Raw genomic sequence first — 22370 nt, forward strand, 5'->3', positions numbered from 1 at the left:
ACCAGGGCAGGGACAGTATTCACCGACCTCACAGAACTGAGTTACTAAACGTTAAGAATTTAAGACAATGCCTGCTGTTTTAGAAAAATAAAATGGCCCAGGAGCCTAGGGACCATGTCTGTCTGTCTTACCGTTGAATCCCAGTGGCCAGCACAGAACTTGGAACAAAAGAAGCAGCAATGAAACTTTTTTAGTCAAAATAAGCGGAGTGTGAGGGGGCCTAACAATCTCGCGACATTTAGAGGAAGGAGCTGATAGACGTGTTCTCTTCTCTACGGGAGGGACAGAACAATGTTACATGAAGAAGAGTTTAAACAATTAGGGATGCAGAACCCTATTAAATCAGGCAGAGGAGGGGGCAGGGGCGGGATGCAATCCTCAGATCTTCTAAAAGGCCGTTCTGGGGAGGAGGGTGTATTTCCCCACAGCCTTACTGGGGAAAATCAGGACGAGGGAATGCGGATACAAGAACAGAACCTGGCCTTTTTTGGAAAGGAACTAGCAAACTTACGACCTGCCCTGAAGACAGCACGGCGACACCCCGGGTGCGAAGGCGCCGCACGGGACGGCGAGCCGAGTCACCGAAGCAAGAATTCTGCAGCATCGGTGTAGATTAAGGCGTCGTCTGATTGGCGAGAATTTGGCGGGAACAGGGGGTACGCCAAACGAAGGAAGTGATGTAAGATGTCGCTCTCTGACGGGGGTGGGATTATGCGGCCAGAGATTCGGAATTTTCATTTTGATTGGTTGTTTTCTTTTTTTTTTTTTTAAAGATTTTGTTTATTTATTTGACAGAGAGAGACATCACAAGTAGGCCGGATGCAGGCAGAGAGAGGAGGAAGCAGGCTCTCTGCGGAGCGGAGAGCCCAATGCGGGGCTCGATCCCAGGACTCTGGGATCATGACCTGAGCCGAAGGCAGAGGCTTTAACCCACTAAGCCACCCAGGCGCCCCTGATTGGTTGTTTTCTTGAGACACGGCCCTATCAGCCTCTCGCCGCTCCTTGCTTCCGCTTGCGCCGCTGTTTTGCCCTTAGGAAAAATGGCCGCGCAGGCTTCCAGCCCCATCGGAAGCAGAGCGCGCGTTTTCACAAGCATGGCCCAGGAAGACAGGAAAAAGCGTAAAGTTCGTGAGCATTGATTGGCTGAAGCAAGAAGCGTTCTGGACGCTGATTGGCTCCATTGTTCGCGGGAAGGAGTTTGTGGCACCAGCGGGAAGTAGATTTAACACTGCGGCCGCAGCAGGGTTCTGAGGAGCTGGACGAACCCACCAGACAGGCGTCTTCTGGACTTCTTTCCTGAGGGAGTCGAGACCAAGATGTGGTTTAGTAAGGATGAGAGTCGCAAGGAGGATTTAGCAAGAGGGCAGGGGTCGGAGAGGCGTGCGGCGGTGCGAGTGGGGGAGGGACGGGGTGGCGAAGGGGCGGGGGGCCGGAGTTAAGGTGGTGAGGAAGATTAGGGCGATGCTGGGAGTGGTTGGCGGTGGAGTGAAGTCTGAGGGGGCCTGTGGGGTGTTCTGAGGCTTGGAAAGCGGCACAGGCATTGATACTGTTGTTTAAAACCAGATGCATCTGAAAGCTACAGCAGCTCCTCCTTCGGCGGAGCGGGCGGCTACACGCAGTCCCCCGGGGGCTTCGGATCGCCGACACCTTCCCAGGCTGAAAAGAAATCAGTAGGTTGAAAGAGTATTTCGTTTTTTTTCATTCTGTTCTGAAGTTCCTAACTCGTCCCTGAGAGAAAATTTATGCGGCGAAAGGTGTCAAACATGAACTGATTGGATAATTACCAGTTACTGCCTTACCGAATCTTAGAATTAAGTGCTGTAAGTTTAAAAAAAGGACGTTTCTCCTACTTTCGCTCCCAACGTTGAATTGGCTTTACTTTGAAATTTACCAATATAGCTAATGAATCAGTCTTGTGGAAAAACGGGTTTTGTTACTAGCCTATTTTGCATTCTTCATGTATTCGAAATTCTTTTTTTTTTTTAATTAAATGTAATGAGGTGATAAAAAGCGGTGGGAAGAGCATGGTCTTGGAAGTCAAGTATATCTGTGTTCTACCATTACTCTGACACATAGGGTTTCATTGGACAAGTTTCTTAACATCAGGAATCAAATGAGATTAATAATACATACCTTATAAAGTTGTTATGAGACTGAATATTCTAATATATAGTATATATAAAGTGCCTGCCCTGTAGTCATTTTCAATAAATGGTCCTAGGTTTTATTTTTTAAGTTTGTATTTATTTAAGTAATCTCTACACCCGACGTGGGTCTTGAACTCAGAATCCCCGAGATCAGGTCACATACTCTTCTGACTGAGCCAGCCAGACACCCCTGGTCCCAGATATTTTTATTAAAAAGAACATGAGTGTTGGAACCAGGATAGATAGTGTCTGGAATCAGCTTTTAAGTGGCAGTATCTTTAGTGCGGCGACTTGAACCTTGTGGCCCTTAGTTTTTCTCATCAGATAATGGTACTTGTACTACTTACATCACAGGGTCGTGCTGAGAATTGATAAATAAGGTAATGTAATATATAGGAAAGTGATCTGTAAAAAGCTGTCTAAATGCTTGTTACTCTTTCAGAGGTGAGTTTGTATTTAACGGCTATTGGTTTTATCTTTTAAATACAGGTTGATTTGGCTACTTGTTAGGTGTCGTTCAGATGTGGTGTTAAGGTTGGATATTAGCAGGTTCTGTATTTTTTGTACAGGTTGATAAGCTTTTACCTAAACTGTTAATTCAGGGGTGTGTGTCAGTGGGAAAGAATTGATTGATAATTCCCATACATTTGGACAATCCTTTATATTTTTCATACAAATTATTTCATATAATTCCATAATGTATTTATTGATTATTCCATTGTACATCAGAGGGTCTGGGAGGTGAAGGGACTGAATCTGTTATGTTCCATCTTACATGAAGAATAGCTGTTTGGTTATTGATTTCTAACAAGAACTCTAATCCACCATGCCTTTTCTTCGTTGTGCTTATTTCCTAAATGAGTTTATGAGAGTGCATATTTACCTGTAGCCTCTAATGCCCGTGCCTTATTGTTTTTTTAGTGCTGATGTTTTCATACTTCAGGGTAGAGCCTGAATGCTACCTTTTAAAGTGCCAATATGTTTTTCTGGGATCCCTTTAGTGTGTCTCACTCTGTAGTGTATCAAGACCAGGTTTGTTATTTACATTTGTGTCTCCATTAGGTAGGAGTGTGTTGAGGGCAAATCCTATTCCATTTTTCTCATCTGTATTGCCATGAGACCAGCCCTGGCCAGTGGTAGGTGACAATAAGAGTTTACACTGTTGTTAGGCTGCTTTTGAGTGGGATTTCAGTGTCCTTGGGTAGACATCATCTACCCAACACATCGTGTCCTTTCCCTTTAGGACGTCCAGCATGGTCAGGCCCTTATCCCATTTTCCCCAGGACTTCCATCCGATTATCAGAGCATCTGACTCTAGGTAGAGTTTTCTCTACTCTACCTTGAACTTTTGTTATATTTTATCATGAGACGTGGGGCAACTCCAAAGTTCTGTCTCTGCTAGCCATTTCTCACACCCTTTCCAAATACCATCTCCTGTCATTGGTGAACTAAACAGCCACCTCCAGCTTGCCTTTGTCGTAAAACTGGAGTATAAATTTTGTCCCAGAAACAGGTCATCCTTCCTTATGTTGTCCCCACTCTGGCCTGCTCATTTTAGTGAATCCATGTGCACACAAACTTAACCCATTGATCAGGAGCTTTGGAGTCAGACACCTAGTTTGAATTCTGAATTGTGGTATTTGTTAGCTATATGATCTTGGTTTCCATCTCTGTGAAGCAAGAGTGTTGAGATTCATTCTGAGGATTCAGTGTTAATGATGTATGTCAAGTGCTTGGCACATGAAAGGTGTTAGTGGATGATAATTATTATTGTCTTAACTGAATTTATACATCTTCTTTTCAGAGAGCCCGAGCCCAGCACATTGTACCCTGTACCATATCTCAGCTGCTTTCTGCCACTCTGGTTGATGAAATGTTCAAAATTGGGAATGTTGAGATTTCACAGGTAAGTAAAACAGTTTGTGGAAGAGTCCCTTCATCATGTGAAGAATAAAATAAAAGTTACTCATTTAAAAAGTACATGAATGTTGTTTTAGTTTCCAGAAAACCCAACTTTTCTTTCCTTCTGATCTAGGTCACTATTGTGGGTATAATCAGACATGCAGAGAAGGCCCCAACCAACATTGTGTACAAAATAGATGACATGACAGCTGCGCCCATGGATGTTCGCCAGTGGGTTGACACAGACGTAAGCAGTTATTTTTGAATTTAGGGTGGGGCTACTTTGGGACTCGAGATGTTGGACTTTTTTACTCTTAAATTTCTTAGTATGAGAATAATTTATGAGCAAGACGTCAAAGGCAGAAACCCTAAAATGAAAGGTTAACACATTTGAATTCATAAAAATTTAAAATGTTCCAAACTTCACTATATATAAGCAAAGTTAAAAGGCAAGAGATAGGACACACTAGAATATAAACTCTGTGAAAACAGGGTTTTGTTTTGTTTTGTTTGTTTAGAGAAGGAAGGGGTGGTGGGACAGAGGCAGAAGGAGAGCGAGAATCGTAAGCAGGCTCCACGCAGGGCTCACTCTCATGACCCTGCGATCATGACCCGAGGCTAAATCAAGAGTGAGACACTTAACTGATTGAGCCACCCCGGCACCCTGCCATTTTTAATTTATTAAATTAGCATAGGAAAAAAAAAAGAATGACAGTGTCCACTTCTGATAAGAGTAGTAGCTATCAGGGGCGCCTGGGTAGCTCGGTAGGTTGAGTGTCTGCCTTCGGCTCAGGTCATGATCCCAGGGTTCTGGGATTGAGCCTCACATTGGGCTCCCTGCTCAACTGAGAGCCTGCTTCTCCCTTTCCCTCTGCCTGCCGCTCTGCCTACTTGAGCTCTCTATCTCTCTGTCAAGTGAATAAATAGAATCTAAAAATGTATATATATATTCTTAAAAAAAAAAAAAGTAGTAGCTACCACAGTGACTCTAGCACTTAGCAGGGACTTAACTAAATATTTGTTGAATGATTTGCCATGTTTGTCAAGGGAATTGGATGCCATCCTACCTTGAGTACAAATTGATATAAGCTACCTCAAAAATCAGCTAATGATCAAAATCATCCGTCATAAGAATGTTGATCCAGCTCTCCTTAGGTTAAGGAAATAATTAAAGATGTGCGCAAAGGGACACCTGAGTGGCTCAGTTGGTTAAGCATCTGCCTTCAGCTCAGGTCATGATCTTAGGGTCCTGGGATCGACTCCCACATCAGGCTGCTTGCTCAGCGGGAAGCCTGCTTATCCCTCTGCCTGCTGCTGCCCCTGCTTGTGCTCTCTGGCAAATAAATACAGTCTTTAAAAAATAATAATAATAAAGATGTGTGCAAAGATTCAGTTGTAAGAGTGTTGATCATAGCATTGTTTATTATAATGAAAAATTAAAAACAGTTTCAGGGGTGCCTGGGTGGCTCGGTTGGTTAAGTGTTAGACTCTTGGTTTAGTCTTAGGTCTTGATCTCAGGGTTGTGAGTTTGAGCACTGAGTTGTGCTCTGCACTCAGCAGGGAGTCTGCTTCCCTCACCCTCTCCTTTTGCCCTTCTCCCACTTGAGTGCACTTTCTCTCTCAAATAAATCCTTTAAAAAAAAAAAAAAAACAGGGTGCCTGGGTGGCTCAGTGGGTTAAAGCCTCTGCCTTGGGCTCAGGTCATGATCCCAGGGTGCTGGGATTGAGTCCTGCGTCGGCTCTCTGCTCAGCAGGGAGCCTGCTTCCTCCTTGCTCTCTGCCTGCCTCTCTGCGAACTTGTGATCTCTGTCAAATAAATAACTAAAATCTTAAAAAAAAATCCAAAAAAACAATTTCAGGGGCGCCCAGGTGGCTCACTTGGTTAATTGTCTGCCTTTGGCTTAGGTCATGGTCCTGCAGTGCCGAGATCAAGCCCCACATCAGGCTCCCTTCTCAGTGGGGAGTGTGCTTCTCCCTGTGGCCCTCACCCGGTTTGTGTTCTTTCTCTCTCTCAAACTCTCAAATCTTTTAAAAACAATAATTATTTTTATTTATTTTTTTTAAAGATTTTATTTATTTATTTGACAGACAGAGATCACAAGTAGGCAGAGAGGCAGGGAGGGAGGAGGAAGCAGACACGCCGCTGAGCAGAGAGCCCGATGCGGGGCTCGGTCCCAGGACCCTGATATTATGACCTGAGCTGAAGGCAGAGGCTTTAACCCGCTGAGCCACCCACCCAGGCACCCCAACAATAATTATTTTTAAAAAACAATTTCAAGGGGCGCCTGGGTGGCTTAGTGGGTTAAAGCCTCTGCCTTCGGCTCAGGTCTTGATCCCAGGGTACTGGGATCAAGCCCTGCATCGGGTTCTCTGCTTGGCGGGGAGCCTGCTTCCTCCTCTCTCTCTGCCTGCTTCTCTGCCTGCTTGTGATCTCCATCTGTCAAATAAATAAATAAATAAAATCTTTAAAAAAAAAAATCTCTATTTAAAAAAAAAAATTTCAAAATGTAAGCAATAGGGCCCTACTAAACCGTAGTATATTTATGATATATAACAGGTGATACAGAAATGTGTAACTGTCATGAAGTGTTTACCATAAACTTGAGAGGAGAAGAGCATATTACAAGATGGTATACGTGGTATGACCCCATTTTTGTAAAGCAACATGTATGTGAGTATCTGTGTAAACATGGAGAAAATAAACTAAAAGGAAATCTATACTTTTTATCCTTTTTATTTTTAATTGGGTAAAAGACCTCTTGGTTTTTTATATATATATTTTAATATTTTATATATTTATTTGACAGACAGAGATCACAAATAGGCAGAGAGGCAGGCAGAGAGAGAGAGAGAGAGAGAGAGAGAGGGAAGCAGGCTCCCCACTGAGCAGAGAGCCGGTTGTGGGGTTTGATCCCAGGACTCTGAGATCATGACCTGAGCCAAAGGCAGGCTTAATCCACTGTGCCACCCAGGTACCCTGGTTTTTTATATTTTAAAAATACATTCATCATAGAAAATTTAGACCATAAATACTTTGTATACTATTTTCACTTAAAAAAGCACAAGTTGTGTATGGAGAAATAACTAGGTAGTTCTGCATTCTTTAATTTTTGCTTCTTGGAAAAATACGGAATAATTCATTCAATAATTATTATTGGGAGTACCAATTTTGAACCAGACTGTGCTTGGTCCCTTGTATACAAAGAATGAAAAAGACCCAATCCTTGACATCAAGTGGGGAGGTAGATACTATAATGCCTAATACTACATGAGCAAACAAAATGTACCATGCTTACTTATAAAACATTTAAAAGTCACCTGAAATCCCACATTCCAGAGGGGACAATTAATTGCTCTAACAGGTTTTGGTAAATATCTTTTCATACATTTCTGTCTGTGTATCTGTATTTAGAGATGTATGCAGTCTTACATAAAGGATAAGATGATATATAATTTATATATATATATGAACATACATATATTTTTTTAAGATTTTATTTTTAAGTAATCTCTACACCCAACATGGGGCTTGAACTTACAACCCTGAGATCAAGAGCAGCATGCTCCACCAACTGAGCCAGCCAGGCGCCCTTATACTTAAACTTTTTTTTTTTTTTAAAGATTTTATTTATTTATTTGAGAGAAAGAGAGCATGGCAGGGGAGGGGCAAAGGGAGAGGCAGACTCCCCGCTAAGCAGGGAGCCCAACATGGGGCTGAATCCCAGGACCACAAGATCATAACCTGAGCTGAAGGCAGATGCTTAACAACTGAGCCACCCAGGCGCCCCTATACTTAAACATTTTATGATCAGAAAAGAACTTTAAGACTTAATTAATACATATTTGTTATAAATCATATGTATATATTTTAGAAAACTCAAAAAGAGGGGTGCCTGGGTGGCTCAGTGGGTTAAGGCCTCTGCCTTCAGCTCGGGTCGTGATCTCGGGGTCCTGGGATCGAGCCCCACATCGGGCTCTCTGCTTAGCGGGGAGCCTGCTTCCCTCTCTCTCTCTCTGCCTGCCTCTCTGCCTACTTGTGATCTCTGTCAAATAAATAAATAAAATTAAAAAAAAAAAAGAAAAGAAAACTCAAAAAGACATGTTAAAATTAATGATAATTATCCTAGTTAACCATTGTTAGCATTCTGGTGTGTCTTCTCCACAAGGGAATTCAGCTTTTTTTCCCACGTTCCACCACAGCTGGTCTTCTCTGACAATAAACAGAAATCTACATTATGAATTGTAGTGGTGTGAAGTATCCCATTGTATGAATGCATGACTTGTTGGTTATTTAGGTTGTTTTCAGTTTTCTAGTATTTTAGACTATGCCATATGAATATTCATAAGGCTAAATTAAAAAAAAATTTATTTATTTAAGTTATCTCTACATCCACTGTGGGTCTCAAACTCAAGACCCTCAGATCAAGAGCTGCATTTAAAGCTAAATCTTGGGGCACCTGGGTGGCTCAGTCGGTTAAGCATCTGCCCGGAGGCAGGTCATGATCTCAGGGTCTTAGGATTGAGCCCTGCATTGGGATCCCTGTGCAGCGGGGAGCCTGCTTCACCCTCTGCCCCTCCCCTTGCTTCGGTGTGTGTGCTCCCTCTCTCTAACAAATAAAATCTTTAAAAATAAATAAATAAATACATCTAAATCTTAATGCAGGTTCTTAATTATTTCCTTAAAATCCTAAATGTAGAATTGCTGTGCTGATAAGTAGATCCATTGGAAAATTTTGTGCCCAATAGCAGTGAACAAGAGTGCATACTTGTTTGCTTTTGGGGGGGGGATTTATTTATTTGTCAGAGGGAGAGAATGCACAAGCAAGGGGGAGCAGCAGGCAGAGGGACAGGGAGAACCAGAGTCCTGCCAAGCAGGGAGCCAGATACGGGACTCGATCCCCGGACCCTGGGGTCATGACCCGAGCCAAAGGTAGATGCTTAACTGTCTGAGCCACCCATGCGCCCACTTGTTTGCTTTTTTGATGATGTACGTGACATAGAGCTTTGGACCTGGCAATTATTATTAGAGGTCTTTTTATTCTAATGCCTGATTTTCTAAAAAGGTAAATTCTAAAAGGCAGGCAAACTAGTTAGTGCCACGTGAGGATCCGTTAGCACTCTTACTTTATAATGCTCTCTTTCTGTACATAATTTAGCAGGTTATTTTGTTTTTTTAGCAGTTTTGAAGTTTTACCAACATCCCTAAAACCTTCATGTGATACGTCTTTTTCTTTCAGGATGCCAGCAGTGAAAACACAGTGGTTCCTCCAGAGACATATGTGAAAGTGGCTGGCCATCTGAGATCTTTTCAGGTGAAGTAAAAAAAAATGATAGTTAAGTTATATTTGCATGAAGCAGTTTCTGGACTCATGCCTGAGTTTAGGATACTTAAGATTGAATCAAGTCTTTCTGTTAAATGGGAATTAGATTGAAATTACTTCATTATTCTCTTCAAAGAGAAATAACAGGTTTTTAGCTTAATATAAAACTAACAGAGGGGTGCCTCAGTTAGAGCATGCAACTCTTGATTTCCACATTGAATTCAAGCCCCACATTCAGTGGAAAAATCACTTAAAAATAAAATCTTTAAAAATACACACACACACACAACTAATAGAATGGTAGAGAAAGAACAGGATCCCTGCCTATAATTGCCATCCGTGGCATCCACTAAGGGGTAAAAGGGAGGACACCGGAGGATTTGGAGTCAGGAGACTATACTCTGCTTGGTTGTGTAACCTTGGGCAAGTTATTGAACAACTCTGAGCTGGTTTTGTTTTTTCTTCCCATTAATGACTATATTAGGATTAACCTTGAGTTAAAAATTTTAAGTATATAACACATTTTTTCCATATTGGCAGAATATCATAACCAAGACAAGTGCCATCGTGTTTTGACCCAAGGTTGATTTGAATGTGCTTGTCCTTTATTCACGTTTTTCCCTTTATTTTATTAGAACAAAAAAAGCCTTGTAGCCTTTAAGATCATGCCTCTGGAGGATATGAATGAGTTCACCACCCATATTCTGGAAGTTGTCAATGCACACATGATCCTAAGCAAATCTAACAGCCAGGTGAGCAGCTTTACTCTTCAGAATTTTTTCTCTTCTCTGGAAAAACATAGACGGCTTCTGTGCTCTGGCTTCGATTTTCTTGATGTTTTGAAGGTTGAGCCAGAAGAAAGGCCTCACTCAGTCCTCAGAACATTTTCTTCATGAGCTTTGCCATGTTATTTTATTCCAAAGGAAAGCACTCCTTTTTCCTCTCAGAATTACAAGTTCCTCTAACCCTATTGACTTGGAAGGCCGAGGCCTAAGACAGCCTTCACGTGTAGACACATAACTAACTGTAGGCTGAGTGCTTGGCTCCAGGATTGTATTCAGAGAACTGTCCCAACATGGATAACATTTTACTGCTTTTCTTCTAACCTGTTGGCTAAATAGGAAAAATTATGCACCATTATTTTGTCCCTGAAGTTATCTTCCCTGCTTCATATTGAAAATTTTCAACATTATTTTCTACTGTGTAAATTCCATTTGACCAGTCCATCTAGGGCCACACAGAGGATTTATTCTTATATTAGAATGTCCTTAGATTGGGGTGCCTGGCTGGCTCAGTTGGTATGGTAGAGCATGTCACTCTTGATCTCCAGATTGTGAGTTCAAGCCCCACATTGGGTGTGGAGCCTACTTTAAAAAAAAAAAAAACGTCCTTAGGTGATTCTGGTGCCCAGGTGAAGGATTATTGGTTACAGAGTAGGAAAGGGTAGAAAACCCATGAGCCACTAAGGATGCTATTGCTTCCTGTTCTGTGCCAATTTGGTAAGCACTGGGGATACAGAGAAATCCATTCATTTATTCCTTCCTTTGAGAAGTATTTATTGAGCCTGATGTGTACCAATCATTATTCTAGGCCCTTAGAAGGTTTCTTTTCTTTCTTTCTTTCTTTTTTTTTTTTTTTTAAGATTTATTTATTTACTTGACAGAGATCACAAGTAGGCAGAGAGGCAGGCAGAGAGAGAGGAAGGGAAGCAGGCCTCTGGCTGAGCAGAGAGCCTGATGTGGGGCTCGATCCCAGGGCCCTGGGATCATGACCCGAGCCGAAGGCAGAGGCTTTAACCCACTGAGCCACCCAGGTGCTCCATAGGCCCTTAGAAGGTTTCAACTAGGGAGTGACATGGTCTGATACATCTTTTAAAAAATTCACTTGGGCTGGGCTGCTATATGGAGCATAGATGATGAGGCACCAGGAGTAGCCGCAGAATTAATCTGGGAATGGTAGCAACTGCTGGGGTAAGGAGTGGATGGCTGATGTAATTTGAAGGTAGAGCTGACAGGTCTTCTCGGTGGGTTACATATAAGATAAAAAGAGGAAGGATTCAAAAATGACTTTGGGGCTTGAGCAACTAAGTGAAGCTAGCACATTTGGAAGGTAAGATCCAGAGTTCTGTTGGGACTTGCCAAGTGTGAGGTGCCAGGTAGATACCCAAGTGGAGAACAGAATGGATGGTTGAATATGTAGAGGGGGGATCCAAGGGAGAGGTGGGGGCTAAAGGTGGAAATTCGGGAGTCATCGTGTAGGTGATTTTTTTTTTTATTTAAATTTATTTATTTGTTAGAGAGCAAGCGAGCACAGGCAGACAGAGTGGTAGGCAGAGGCAGAGGGAGAAGCAGGCTCCCCGCGGAGCAAGGAGCCCGATGCGGGACTCGATCCCAGGACGCTGGGATCATGACCCGAGCCGAAGGCAGCTGCCCAACCAACTGAGCCACCCAGGCGTCCCCGTGTAGGTGATATTTAAAGCCTCGGATGAGATGAGATAACTGGGGAGTTAAGAGGTCAGAGACCTGGGCTCGGGACACACTAGCCTTTAGAAGTCTGGAGTAGAACAGAAGACAGTGGAGGTCAAAAAAATTGCCAGTTGGGCAGGAGGAAACCAGGAAATGTCATTCTGTAGAATATTCTGAAAAGAGTATTTTAGGAAGGAGGGGTTGGTGATCAACTGTAGAATGCGGCCTTGAAGTCAAGGCAGGTGATGAGAGACGTCTGCCACTAGATTTGGAAACCTGGATCTTCACAAGGGAGGCTTCGGTAGAGAATGTGGGAAGTGGGTTGAAAAGAACAGAATTTGGGGCGCCTGGGTGGCTCAGTTGTTAAGCGTCCGCCTTTGGCTCAGGTCATGATCCTGGGGTCCTGGGACAGAGCCCCACGTTGGGCTCTCTGCTCAGTGGTAAGCCTGCTTCTCCCTCTCCCACTCCTCCTGCTTGCGTTCCCTCTCTCACTGTGACTCTCTCTCTCTGTCAAATAAGTAAATAAGTAATCTTTAAAAAAGAAAAGAAAAAAAAAAGAACAGAACTAGGTAGAAAGTTTAGAGTGTTTATTTTATTGCCATACTTAATGACATTTACGTGTATGGATCACATATTTCATAAAAGTGATTTATAAAGTGAGAATGGATGATGAGGGAGTGGAAACCAGGCATAAAGACAGTTACATTGAGGAGTAAATAAAACACTTTCCTGCAAAGAGTTCGTATTTGAGCAGTGGAGATTCAGATCGCCTCAGCAGCGAAGGCAGGATAAGTGGCAAGCACAGGGTACCGTGGAACCACAGCAAAGCGTTTCCCATCCTGACCTGGACATCAAGAAAGACCCCTTGGAGGAGGTGATGCCTAAACCAAGTCCTAAAAGATACGTGAGGTGTGGGGTTACCTGAAGCAGGACCCGAGGCCCTTTCAGCAGAGTATTTGGGTAAGAACTAGCTTTCAGTTCAGTATTACTGGATCATAAGATGTAAGACTTCTGTTTTACCAGCAGGCAGCGTGAAGGTATCTAGCTTGAAAACAAGAGACCATGACTGATTTTTATTTATTACCTCAAAGCAGTAGGCATTTAATGAGCATTCATTGAACAAATGCGTCTCCTCACTGGGTGGGATTTCTCCTAACAAGCTTCCGCAGTGCTTTTATATCTGTTTCGGGTACTTGACACATTTGACGTTCTATCATCCTTATTTATTCAGTTCAGTAGATAAAACATTGAGCACGCGCTGCACCAGGCACTGTGAAAATGGAGGGGCCTGTGGCAGAAAGTGCCAGGCGAACAGTGTGCTGGCTGCTGTGGGAGGGAATGGGCCAAATGCTGTGAGAGCCAAGGAGGAAGAACATGGCTGACTTGGCTTGGGGCATGTTGGAAAGCTTTGCAGAGGCAGTGGCGATTAAGTTGGGCTTTGCCGGATGAGAAGTCAGTGTTTACCGGGCAGATGAGGGGAGGAGCATTCCAGACAGGGAACAACATGTTCGGGGCAGAGGCACGATTGTAGCTGGCAAGAAGTCCAGGTGCAGCTGGGGAGTAAAGTGTGTCGGGAAGGAAGAGTCAAGAATAAAGTAGAGATCTTGACATCTGTAGTGGGTCTTGACTGTCTAAGTGTATATTATTTTCACAGGCAGGGGGAGCCACCTGAAAGCTTTCCAACACAGGAGGGACATGATCTGAAGCTGTTACTGTTACCTGAAGTTGTTATCTGACACAAGGACAGGAGTTGACTAGAGTAGGAGAGACTGGTGGCTGAGATGCCATCGGGAGGCCAGGGTGACGAGGATGGACTTGAGCTACACTGAACTTGTGTGACAGGCTATGGTGACAGACTGGGAGGTGAGTGAATGGACTCAGGACTGAAGTCTACAGGATTGGGTTAGCTTTACTCACTGAGGTGGGATAGAGCAGGACAAGCAGGTTTAGGGAGGGTCATAATCTTACTTTGGAGTGTGTGAGAGCACAAGGTGGATGTCCATGGCTGGGAACAAGAATTTGTGGCCCAGGAGGAGGTCTGGGGTGGAATCCTGGGGGATCTATCACCCTTTTGGGGGATAGGGAGAGAGAGAGGCTGGTGAAGGATGCTGAGAAGGTAGAGTTTGAGAAGTAAGTGGAGAACCAGAAGAACTTGCCATCAAGAAACCTAGGGAGAGGTGGGTACATTTCAAGAGGAGTGTGGTCAGCGTGTCTTTCTGAGAGGTAGTGTTAGGACTGAAAGGGACTGTTGGGTATATTGGTTGAAAAGTCATTGGTGACTCCGGTGAGAACAGTTTCCGAGGTATATTCAGTAAGAGTGCAAATATAGTGGGCTGGGGAGTGACTAAGAAGAAAGAAAATGGAAACAGGGATTATAGTCTGTTGTTATAAAAAAGAAGAACAGAGAGTGATGGGAACTGTTTTTTTTTTCCCTCTTGTCATGCTTCATGCCTAGGTGACAGTAAATGCTTGAGTTGGGGTTGGGGGGGTGAGTGAAATGGGTGAACCCTTACCATGGTGAGCATCTGGTAATTTATAGAATTGTCAAATCACTATGTTGTACACCTGAAACTAACATATATAACACTGTGTGTCAATTATACTTCAATAATAAAATTTTTTAAATAATAATAAAATCAGGAGCACAGTAGGAATTCCCCAAAATAAGTAAGTGAGTGAGCCAAGTGTGTGTTTGAATAATAAAGCACCAAGGATATATACCATTATAGTAGATGTCCAGGTAATTTTCTTCTCGGTGCTCTTTTTCCTCTGGTTCCCCTCAACAGCACAAAAACAAGAAGGAGCTAGGAGGTACCTTTCTGGATGATATTATGTGCTTCAGAGAATCACTTTATCTTCCTTGGAAAGACGCTTTAATGATGATAGTTGTTCCTTCCAGTGTAAGCAATTTGTTATTGGGAAAACTGCTTAAATTATTTTTGTGAGCTGCTTACTAACATGCTATAACACAATACAAGGACTGTATTTAAATTGGTAAATTTTCTAATGCTGTGAACTTCTTTCTTAATGCAGCCCCCAGCAGGAAGAGCACCTATCAGCAATCCAGGAATGGGTGAAATAGGGATCTTTGGTGGGAATAGCTCCATACCAGCAAATGGCCTCACTGTGGCCCAAAACCAGGTAAACACTGAGTGTCTCCAGAAATCCAAGACACAGACCGTCTTAAATTTGTTACTTCCTTAATGAGTCTAAGGCTGTCTAAGGATCTGATTCATTTCTTTCTTATCAAAGGCCTTGGGTTTACATAAGGGAGTTGATTTAGAGTAGTTGCTAAAATCTTTCTCCTTTGAATCTTCAGGTGCTGAATTTGATTAAGGCTTGTCCAAGACCTGAAGGACTGAACTTTCAGGACCTCAAGAACCAGCTGCAACACATGACTGTGGCCTCAATAAAGTGAGTATTTGGTTCCCATCAGCTGGGGCTCCAGAATTGTACCCATTTTACCTCACCAGGGTTTCCTGGTAATGAGAAGCTATTACACGTAAAAACAAAACTGTCAGCTACCATCTTTTTGACAGAAGAGGAGTTGTTCCGTCATGGAAAGATAGAAAAAGGACTCACAAAGGTGGTGCTACCCATCACATCACTGATTCACTTGTTATTTAACAAATAGTGATTCCCATTATGTGCAGGGGATATAATTTTGAGCAAAACTGACCAGATAAAATTTGACCTCTTGTGGAATTCGATTTGGAGGAGTGAGATCCTTAGCTCCTGGTCCTCAGACGTATGGCCATGCCCGTTGGTGTTACTGTTTCCACTGTGGAGATGTGCATTTGGCCCTCTGGACCTGAAACTATCGGTCCTTCCAGCATCCTTCTGATTCCATGTTAGACAAGCTGCTTCCTGATTCCGATGAACCAGTCAAACAAGCTGAGTATTTTGGTGACTTTGATAGTTACTTGTTACTGTAAATCTGTTGATATTCTAGGTTTACATAGAAAAGAAAGGCTTAGGTGTAATTTCATTTCCTGTTTTATAAAATGAAGAAGTTAATTCCTATCTCAGAGTTCCAGTGATGAAGAGGTACAGAAATACTGTCACAAAGGGGCACCTGGGTGGCTCAGTGTCATGATCCCAGGGTCCTGGGATTGAGCCCCGCGTCGGGCTCTCTGCTCGGCGGGGAGCCTGCTTCCTCCTCTCTCTCTGCCTGTCTCTCTGCCTACTTGTGATCTCTCTTCGTCTGTGTCAAAAAAATAAATAAAATCTTAAAAAAAAAAAAAAAAAACACTGTCACGTAGTAGTTGTTCCATTACTGTTAGTAAACATTTTAGTAGTAGTTAGAAAACAGTTACTGTTAGCAAACATTATTTAATATGTTACACTGATCCTGAGGGTCTAGAAGGGTTTAAAGGCATCCTCCCATTTCTGGAAAAGACCTTTCTTAATGTCCTACAACTTTGCTTCCCAGAGAGTTGGTGGGTGGGTAGGGAGAAGGAACTTTGAAAAATAGCTGTTTATGCTAGGAGTTTCATGTGCAAGCTGGACAGCATTTTTATTTTTAATTTTTTTTATTTTTTTTAAGATTTTATTTATTTATTTGACAGATCAGAAGTAGGCAGAGAGAGAGAGAGGAGGAAGCAGGCTCCCAGCCAAGCAGAGAGCCCGATGTGGGACTTGATCCCAGAACCCTGAGATCATGACCTGAGCAGAAGGCAGAGGCTTAACCCACTGAGCCACCCAGGTGCCCAGGACTGCATTTTTAGATTATCGTTTTCATTTGCTTAGCCTGGCATTTGAGTTTGGCTCTGTTTTCTTGCCTTTACACAGTCTGGGAGAAGGGTCCAAGGCAGCTCTAATAATCAGTGTCTCCGTGCACGATCTCACTTTTGCAGTTTTACTGCCTCTTCCCGGAAGAGTCCTCTGAGCAAAATGGCTGTGACTTCTTAGCTAAGGTAGAAAGTGGGAAGTGAGCAAAATCTGTGGTTGCCCATATCCAGAAGTCAGTTTCCTTTCTTCTTTGTCAATTTGAAAATGAGCCTTTTTCCCCCTTTGTTTCTTTCTAGGCAAGCTGTGGATTTTCTTAGCAACGAGGGACACATCTATTCCACTGTGGACGATGATCATTTTAAATCCACAGATGCAGACTAACTGGATCTAAATGAGTTCCTGAGGCATTTTCCAGCTGGACCTGTTCTCATAGTATGTTTTCTCCCACTGTGCATCTGTTTGGCCAGTTGGCTTCTAGGGAGTAGGTTTCATCTAGAAAGGGTCTCACTTAGCATCCTTTTGAAACTTGCTACTCTTCTGGCTTTTTGTTTGTGGTTATTTTTGTTTCTTGAAGCTCAATTTTGGACAGTAGATAAGAATGTAAACCTGGGTGGACTTTCTTAAAGAAGTTACAGATCGGGGCGCCTGGGTGGCTCAGTCTGTTAAGCGTCTGCCTTCAGCTCAGGTCATGATCCCAGGGTCCTGGGATCAAGCCCCAAGTCAGGCAGGGGTCTGCTTCTCCCTCTGCCCCTACCCCTGCTTGTGCTCTCTCTCCCTTTGAGATAAATAGATAAAATCTTTTAAAAACGAAAGAAGTTACAGATCAGCTGTTTACAACATCAGCACAGATGGAAGTGGAAGAAACATGCTACCAAGGGAGTTGGGTGGTACTACTGAAAGGATACACAGGAGTTTCTGCTCCTGTAATGTTCCCTGTGGAGAGAAGATGAGCAGGACTGGGGCCTTCAGCAGGGAGCAGCGAAGAAACCCACTAACCTCTGCCTGGTTTTGTTCCCACCCTTTGGTTGGTTATATGGTGTTATTTTCAGAATTGCACTTTCCTTTACCTGTCATGACTGCTTCCAGAAGTGTGTTTTTATGAACACGAAGTTCTGTGGTGGCCTCGTGAGGGTAGAGGGGAGAAAGACGTTTGCTCGATTTTGTACCAAATAAGTACATCAGTATGTTTAATAATAAAAGCTCTGTTGTAGAATTTGTGAAGATGTTATTTTTCTTCTAGGGTGGTATAATTACTACTTTATCTAAGGTGTGTAGCATAGCTTGACTTGGGTTTGAAATCCTGGCTTTCCCCTTTTAGTTAGGATCTTGCGCAGGCTACGTCAGTTCTGAGGGTCTCCCATTTCCTTATTTATGAAGACAACTGTGTCATTTCCTCATAGGTGTATTGTGAAAATTGAGTAAAATAATGTTTGCAAAGCATCTAGCATTGCCATTGGTAGAGGTTATAAAGTGGACCTTAATCTTGACTCTAGCAATATGTGATCACGTAACTGAATTGGTAATATACCATTTGACTTCAAAATGAGACTAAGGGTGCCTGTGTGGCTCAGGTGGTTAAGCACCTGGCTTCTATTCAGGTTATGATCCCAGGGTCCTGGGATCGAGCCCCAAGTTGGGTGTCCTGCTCAGCGGGGAGCCTGCCTCTCCCTCTCCTTTCACCCTCCACCTCTCCCTGTGCTCATGTGTGCATTCTCTCTCTCAAATAAATAAAATCTTTATTTAAAAAATCAAAGATGATGGGGCGCCTGGGTGGCTCAGTGGGTCAAAGCCTCTGGCTTCAGCTCAGGTCATGATCCCAGGGTCCTGGGATCGAGCCCTACATCGGGCTCTCTGCTCGGTGGGGAGCCTGCTTCCTCCTCTCTCTCTGCCTACCTCTCTGCCTACTTGTAATCTCTGTCTGTCAAATAAAATAAATAAAATCTTAAAAAAAAAATCAAAGATGAGACCATTTAAAGGCCTACAGGCTTTGGCCAGCTTAATCAGTTCTGTTTCTTATGGGAGAGCAAACTACCTCGAAGATGTTTTTGACAACTCCAGAATGTAAGCTGTGTTTTGAATAAAAGAACTGATTGTGAGGTAAGTTAATGAGGTGTAACATGCAAATACAAATTCTATAACCACTTTAACTGTGTTTCAGAATGAAACCTACCAGCAGCCATGTGGAAAATGCCCCACCCTCTGGTTTCTAAAAGTGAACAAGTCTGGTTTTTGTTTCTGTATGTACAGAATAGTTCCCATCTAGGGAGCTAGATGGATGCTTAAAAGTCAGTCAACCAGGATGTTTATCTGCAAGTCTGTCTACTCTTGATTATTTTCTGAAAGAAAGGGCACTGGCTAGAAACAGGTTAAAAAAATGATATATTTGAGGGGTGCCTCAGCACAGTTGGTTAAGTGTCTAATGTGGTTTTGGCTCAGGTCATGATCTCAGGTTGTGGGATTGAGCCCCGCATTGGGCTCTGCTCTGCAGAGTTGGCTTGGGGTTCTGTCCTCCCTCCCCTCCCTGCCTCGCGTGCTTGCTTGTGCTCTCTCTCAAAATAAATCTCTTTACAAAAACCACACATTTGGGGCACCTGGGTGGCTCAGTTGTTAGGTATCTGCCTTTGGCTTGGGTTGTGATCCCGGGGTGCTGGGATCGAGCCCCACATTGGGCTCCCTGCTCAGTGGGAAGCCTGCTTCTCCCTGTCCCACTCTTCCTGCTTGTGTTCTCTCTCTCTCGCTGTATCTCTCTGTCAAATAAAATTTTTAAAAAAACAGCATGATTTGAATTTGGAATGCATGATAGGATACGTTCATGCGTAGTTGACATCTCTAGTTACCAGACTAGCACTCGCAAACGGGCAAGGCAATAGCGGTGATTCTGGGTAGAAGCCATTTTTCCTTTTGATCTTGAAGCCGATGATTCAGCAATTACAAACTACTTAATAATTCAACAAGTATGTGTTGAATACCTACTGTGGTGGCCCACTGGTCACGCACTAGGAATACAGAGCAAAACAGGAGGTAACGACACTGGCCGTGCTGTTCCCGCGTTGCCCGTAGCACGGAGTGGTGCTCAGCCATGCGGAATTCCCGCCGTCCTGGCCTTTACAGCCCCACAGCCATGTGGCTTCTGAGCACAGGCGGGCCTCCTCGGCAAAACGAAACACCAGCCTTCTGGGTGACCGTGCCCACCGGGATGTCAAGTACACAGTATTTTCTTTGCGCCTTTGTTAAGACCGCAGGAACAGCAGCACAGCCCGTGTTCTCAGAAATCCCCCAGGAGCACAGCGAAGCGATGAATCCAGCTTGTTCTGGGGAGAATCTCTAGGAATCCTGCCGCTTTCCTAACGGAGCAGGGAGAAGACTGAGGCACAAACACATCAGCTGTAAGTGAGAGGGAGCAGGGGACCACAGCTGGAAGGACTGTCGCCTCCTCGGTCCTGTATTTTTTAGATACAAGATAGCAACAAAGGAGAAGAAAAGAAGGTAATACAGGAGCCATCGTTCTAGCAGGTAAACAAGAAGGAACGTGAGTCGTGTTGGTCACAAGTCTTAGAGGTCAACGAGGTAAACCAGAAGAGTAAGCGTGTGTCTGGTCCAGCAGCACGGATTTGTAGTTGAGCAAGCATGCGGGAAGGGATTAGCTCAACAGCAGGCTTTCTCGGGAGACAACGAAAAAGGGAAGCAGGCAGCCTTCCCAGCTGCTCAGCTTCAAGGACCTGTTTCATCCTCTCCCCCAGAGGCCTGTGGCTAGTACTTGTTTTTCTCAAGGTCATCTTTAAGCATGCTTGCGTGACCAGCACAACTCATTAGTTAAAGTTATTTTGAGCAGTGTGTTAGTCTGAGGGACGGTTATAGTATCCTGGTGGGAAATTAGGCTCCTTGGTTACTAGTAGCACTTAATCAGCTTTAACTAGAGAAGAGCCAGTAAGAATTAGCATCTGATGTGGAAGAATAAATGGGAGTTTTTGTTTCATTTCTAAGATTTATTTAGTGGCGCCTGGGTGGCTCAGTTGGTTAAAGCCTCTGCCTTTGGCTCAGGTCATAATCCCAGGGTCCTGGGATCGAGCCCCAAATCAGGCTCCCTGCTTGGCGGGAAGCCTGCTTCTCCCTCTCCCACTCCCCCTGCTTGTGTTCCCTCTCTCGCTGGTCTGTCAAATAAATAAAACCCTTAAAAAAGAAAGATTGATTGATTTATTTTGGGGAGTATGCATGCATGTGTGTGAGCAGGGGGAGGGGCAGAGGGAAAGAAATCCTCAAGCAGATTCCCCACTGAGCGCAGAGCCCCATACAGGGCTTGATCCCAGGACCCCGAGAGCAGCACCTGAGCCAACATCAGGAGTCAGACGCTTAACCAACTGAACCACCCAGGCGCCCCTGAATAGATGTTTTCTTTTAAAAACGCCGTTGAGGTAGGCGTGTCTGGCTGGCTCAGTCAGTGGACCATGAGACTCTCAATCTTGGGGTCATGAGTTTGGGCCCCACGTTGGGTGTAGAGATTACTTAAAAAAAAAACAAACTTGAACATTCATTTGAGGGAGATTCAGAACTCGATCCAGTTTTGAGTCAGCACCTCCAGTTCACGTTCATTTATTCAGCAGTCGTTGACATCTGGTACAGTGTCAGCATGTTCTCTACATCACAAAACATTCAAAAATAGAAATGAGAAAAGATAGGAAAAATAAATATGAAGGGATGGACTAATCTTTTCTGATTCCCAGTGTACATCTCGTATGTTCCCAGGAGTGTGTGCTTGCCTTGGAGACCACCACCCAGGAGGAACCGCTAGCCCCACTCTATCACCCTCCCCACTGCCCAGTGGCTTAGTCCAGAGTTAAGACAAAAGCGCCCCACGGGCATTGTCTGCCTGCGGTCCCTGCTGCCCCCTGCACCCCCGAATTGCTATGATAAGCCACTCATGGTTGTGGTTTTCAAGCATGTTTTCCTTTTCAGCCCAGCTTTCCTAGCTATAAAATTGCTTGCTTGCATCTCTTGCAGCATCGGGACACTCAAAAACACCCTTCTGTAGGAGCTGGTCGCCCTCTCTGGCCCCCTTTTGTGATCTTGCTCAATTTGGTGCCACAATTAAATGCAGATGTGGAAGTGAGCACTATTGGCATCTGCGCATGAGGTTGGCCCTTGGGGTCCCGTGACGGGGAGGAACTTTTTTCCATACTTTTCTTACTGCTTGTCCCAGAGCACGCTCTTCCTCAGGGTGCCCCGGTGCAGCTGAGCTGCTCTGGGGACAGGCCTAGGAACTGGCCCGCAGCTTGTACTAGCTGCTCGGGGCTCCCCTGGAGCACTGCTTGCTGGGGTGTGGGAGCCAGGCGTCCTAGGAAGGACACACTCAGGTGCCCTCCCTCAAATCCGGGAGCTCCAGACTGACAGCCTTTCCACTCCCACGTCAGCCGGAGACTCTGGTTCCCTTTTTATCTATCTCTTGTCCTCTGCTCACCGCGGTGCTTGGTTCTGTGACTGCTTCCATCTAGGAACCAAAACCCTGCCACTTCCAGGAAGTGAGGTCTGTGGTCTCACCTCAAGGAACAGGCCTGGACTGACCTTGGAAGCTGGGTTAGTGTCTGCATAGACCCAGGTTTATCTCCGTCACGCTGGGTGGGGAGGCCCTCCAACCAACCAGTCCGCACATGTTGTCTCCGCAGCCTAGGAGCTCAGAATATTCCAGACATGGAAGGATTCCGTGATTGGGAGACAGTGTGGGGGTGGGGAAAGAACATAGGCCTCAGACACAGAGCTGTGCTATCTGGGTCAACGGGAACGATGCTAACATTTTTTTTTTTTGATGC

At 44.2% G+C, this 22370-nt stretch overlaps 1 protein-coding gene across 2 annotated transcripts; it reads left to right on the plus strand.

Moving 5' to 3' along the window:
* The first annotated feature begins 1033 nt into the window (after positions 1 to 1033).
* RPA2 (replication protein A2) lies at positions 1034 to 18489 on the plus strand. 2 transcript variants are annotated; one of them, XM_080802283.1, is made up of 10 exons: positions 1201 to 1326; positions 1564 to 1670; positions 3952 to 4053; positions 4183 to 4296; positions 9287 to 9361; positions 10006 to 10122; positions 14622 to 14735; positions 14869 to 14976; positions 15155 to 15249; positions 16863 to 17783. In XM_080802283.1, exons 1-10 carry the CDS (start codon positions 1317 to 1319, stop codon positions 16945 to 16947), a joined length of 927 nt encoding a protein of 308 aa, XP_080658409.1. In that variant the 5' UTR covers positions 1201 to 1316; the 3' UTR covers positions 16948 to 17783. The 2 variants fall into 2 exon arrangements, with proteins under 2 accessions (XP_080658410.1, XP_080658409.1); XM_080802284.1 differs by lacking the exon at positions 14622 to 14735 and having other exon boundaries at positions 1034 to 1326; positions 16863 to 18489.
* The last annotated feature ends 3881 nt before the right edge of the window (positions 18490 to 22370 follow it).

Source organism: Martes martes (assembly GCF_963455335.1).
Source record: "Martes martes genome assembly, chromosome: 4".
NCBI lineage: Eukaryota > Metazoa > Chordata > Mammalia > Carnivora > Mustelidae > Martes > Martes martes.

Bases quoted from the DNA above. Each gene is read 5' to 3' on its own strand.
- RPA2 (XM_080802283.1), top strand. The intron at 9,362-10,005 runs GTGAAGTAAAAA...TTATTTTATTAG, and splicing joins GCCATCTGAGATCTTTTCAG to AACAAAAAAAGCCTTGTAGC. The intron at 14,736-14,868 runs GTAAGCAATTTG...TTCTTAATGCAG, and splicing joins TGATAGTTGTTCCTTCCAGT to CCCCCAGCAGGAAGAGCACC.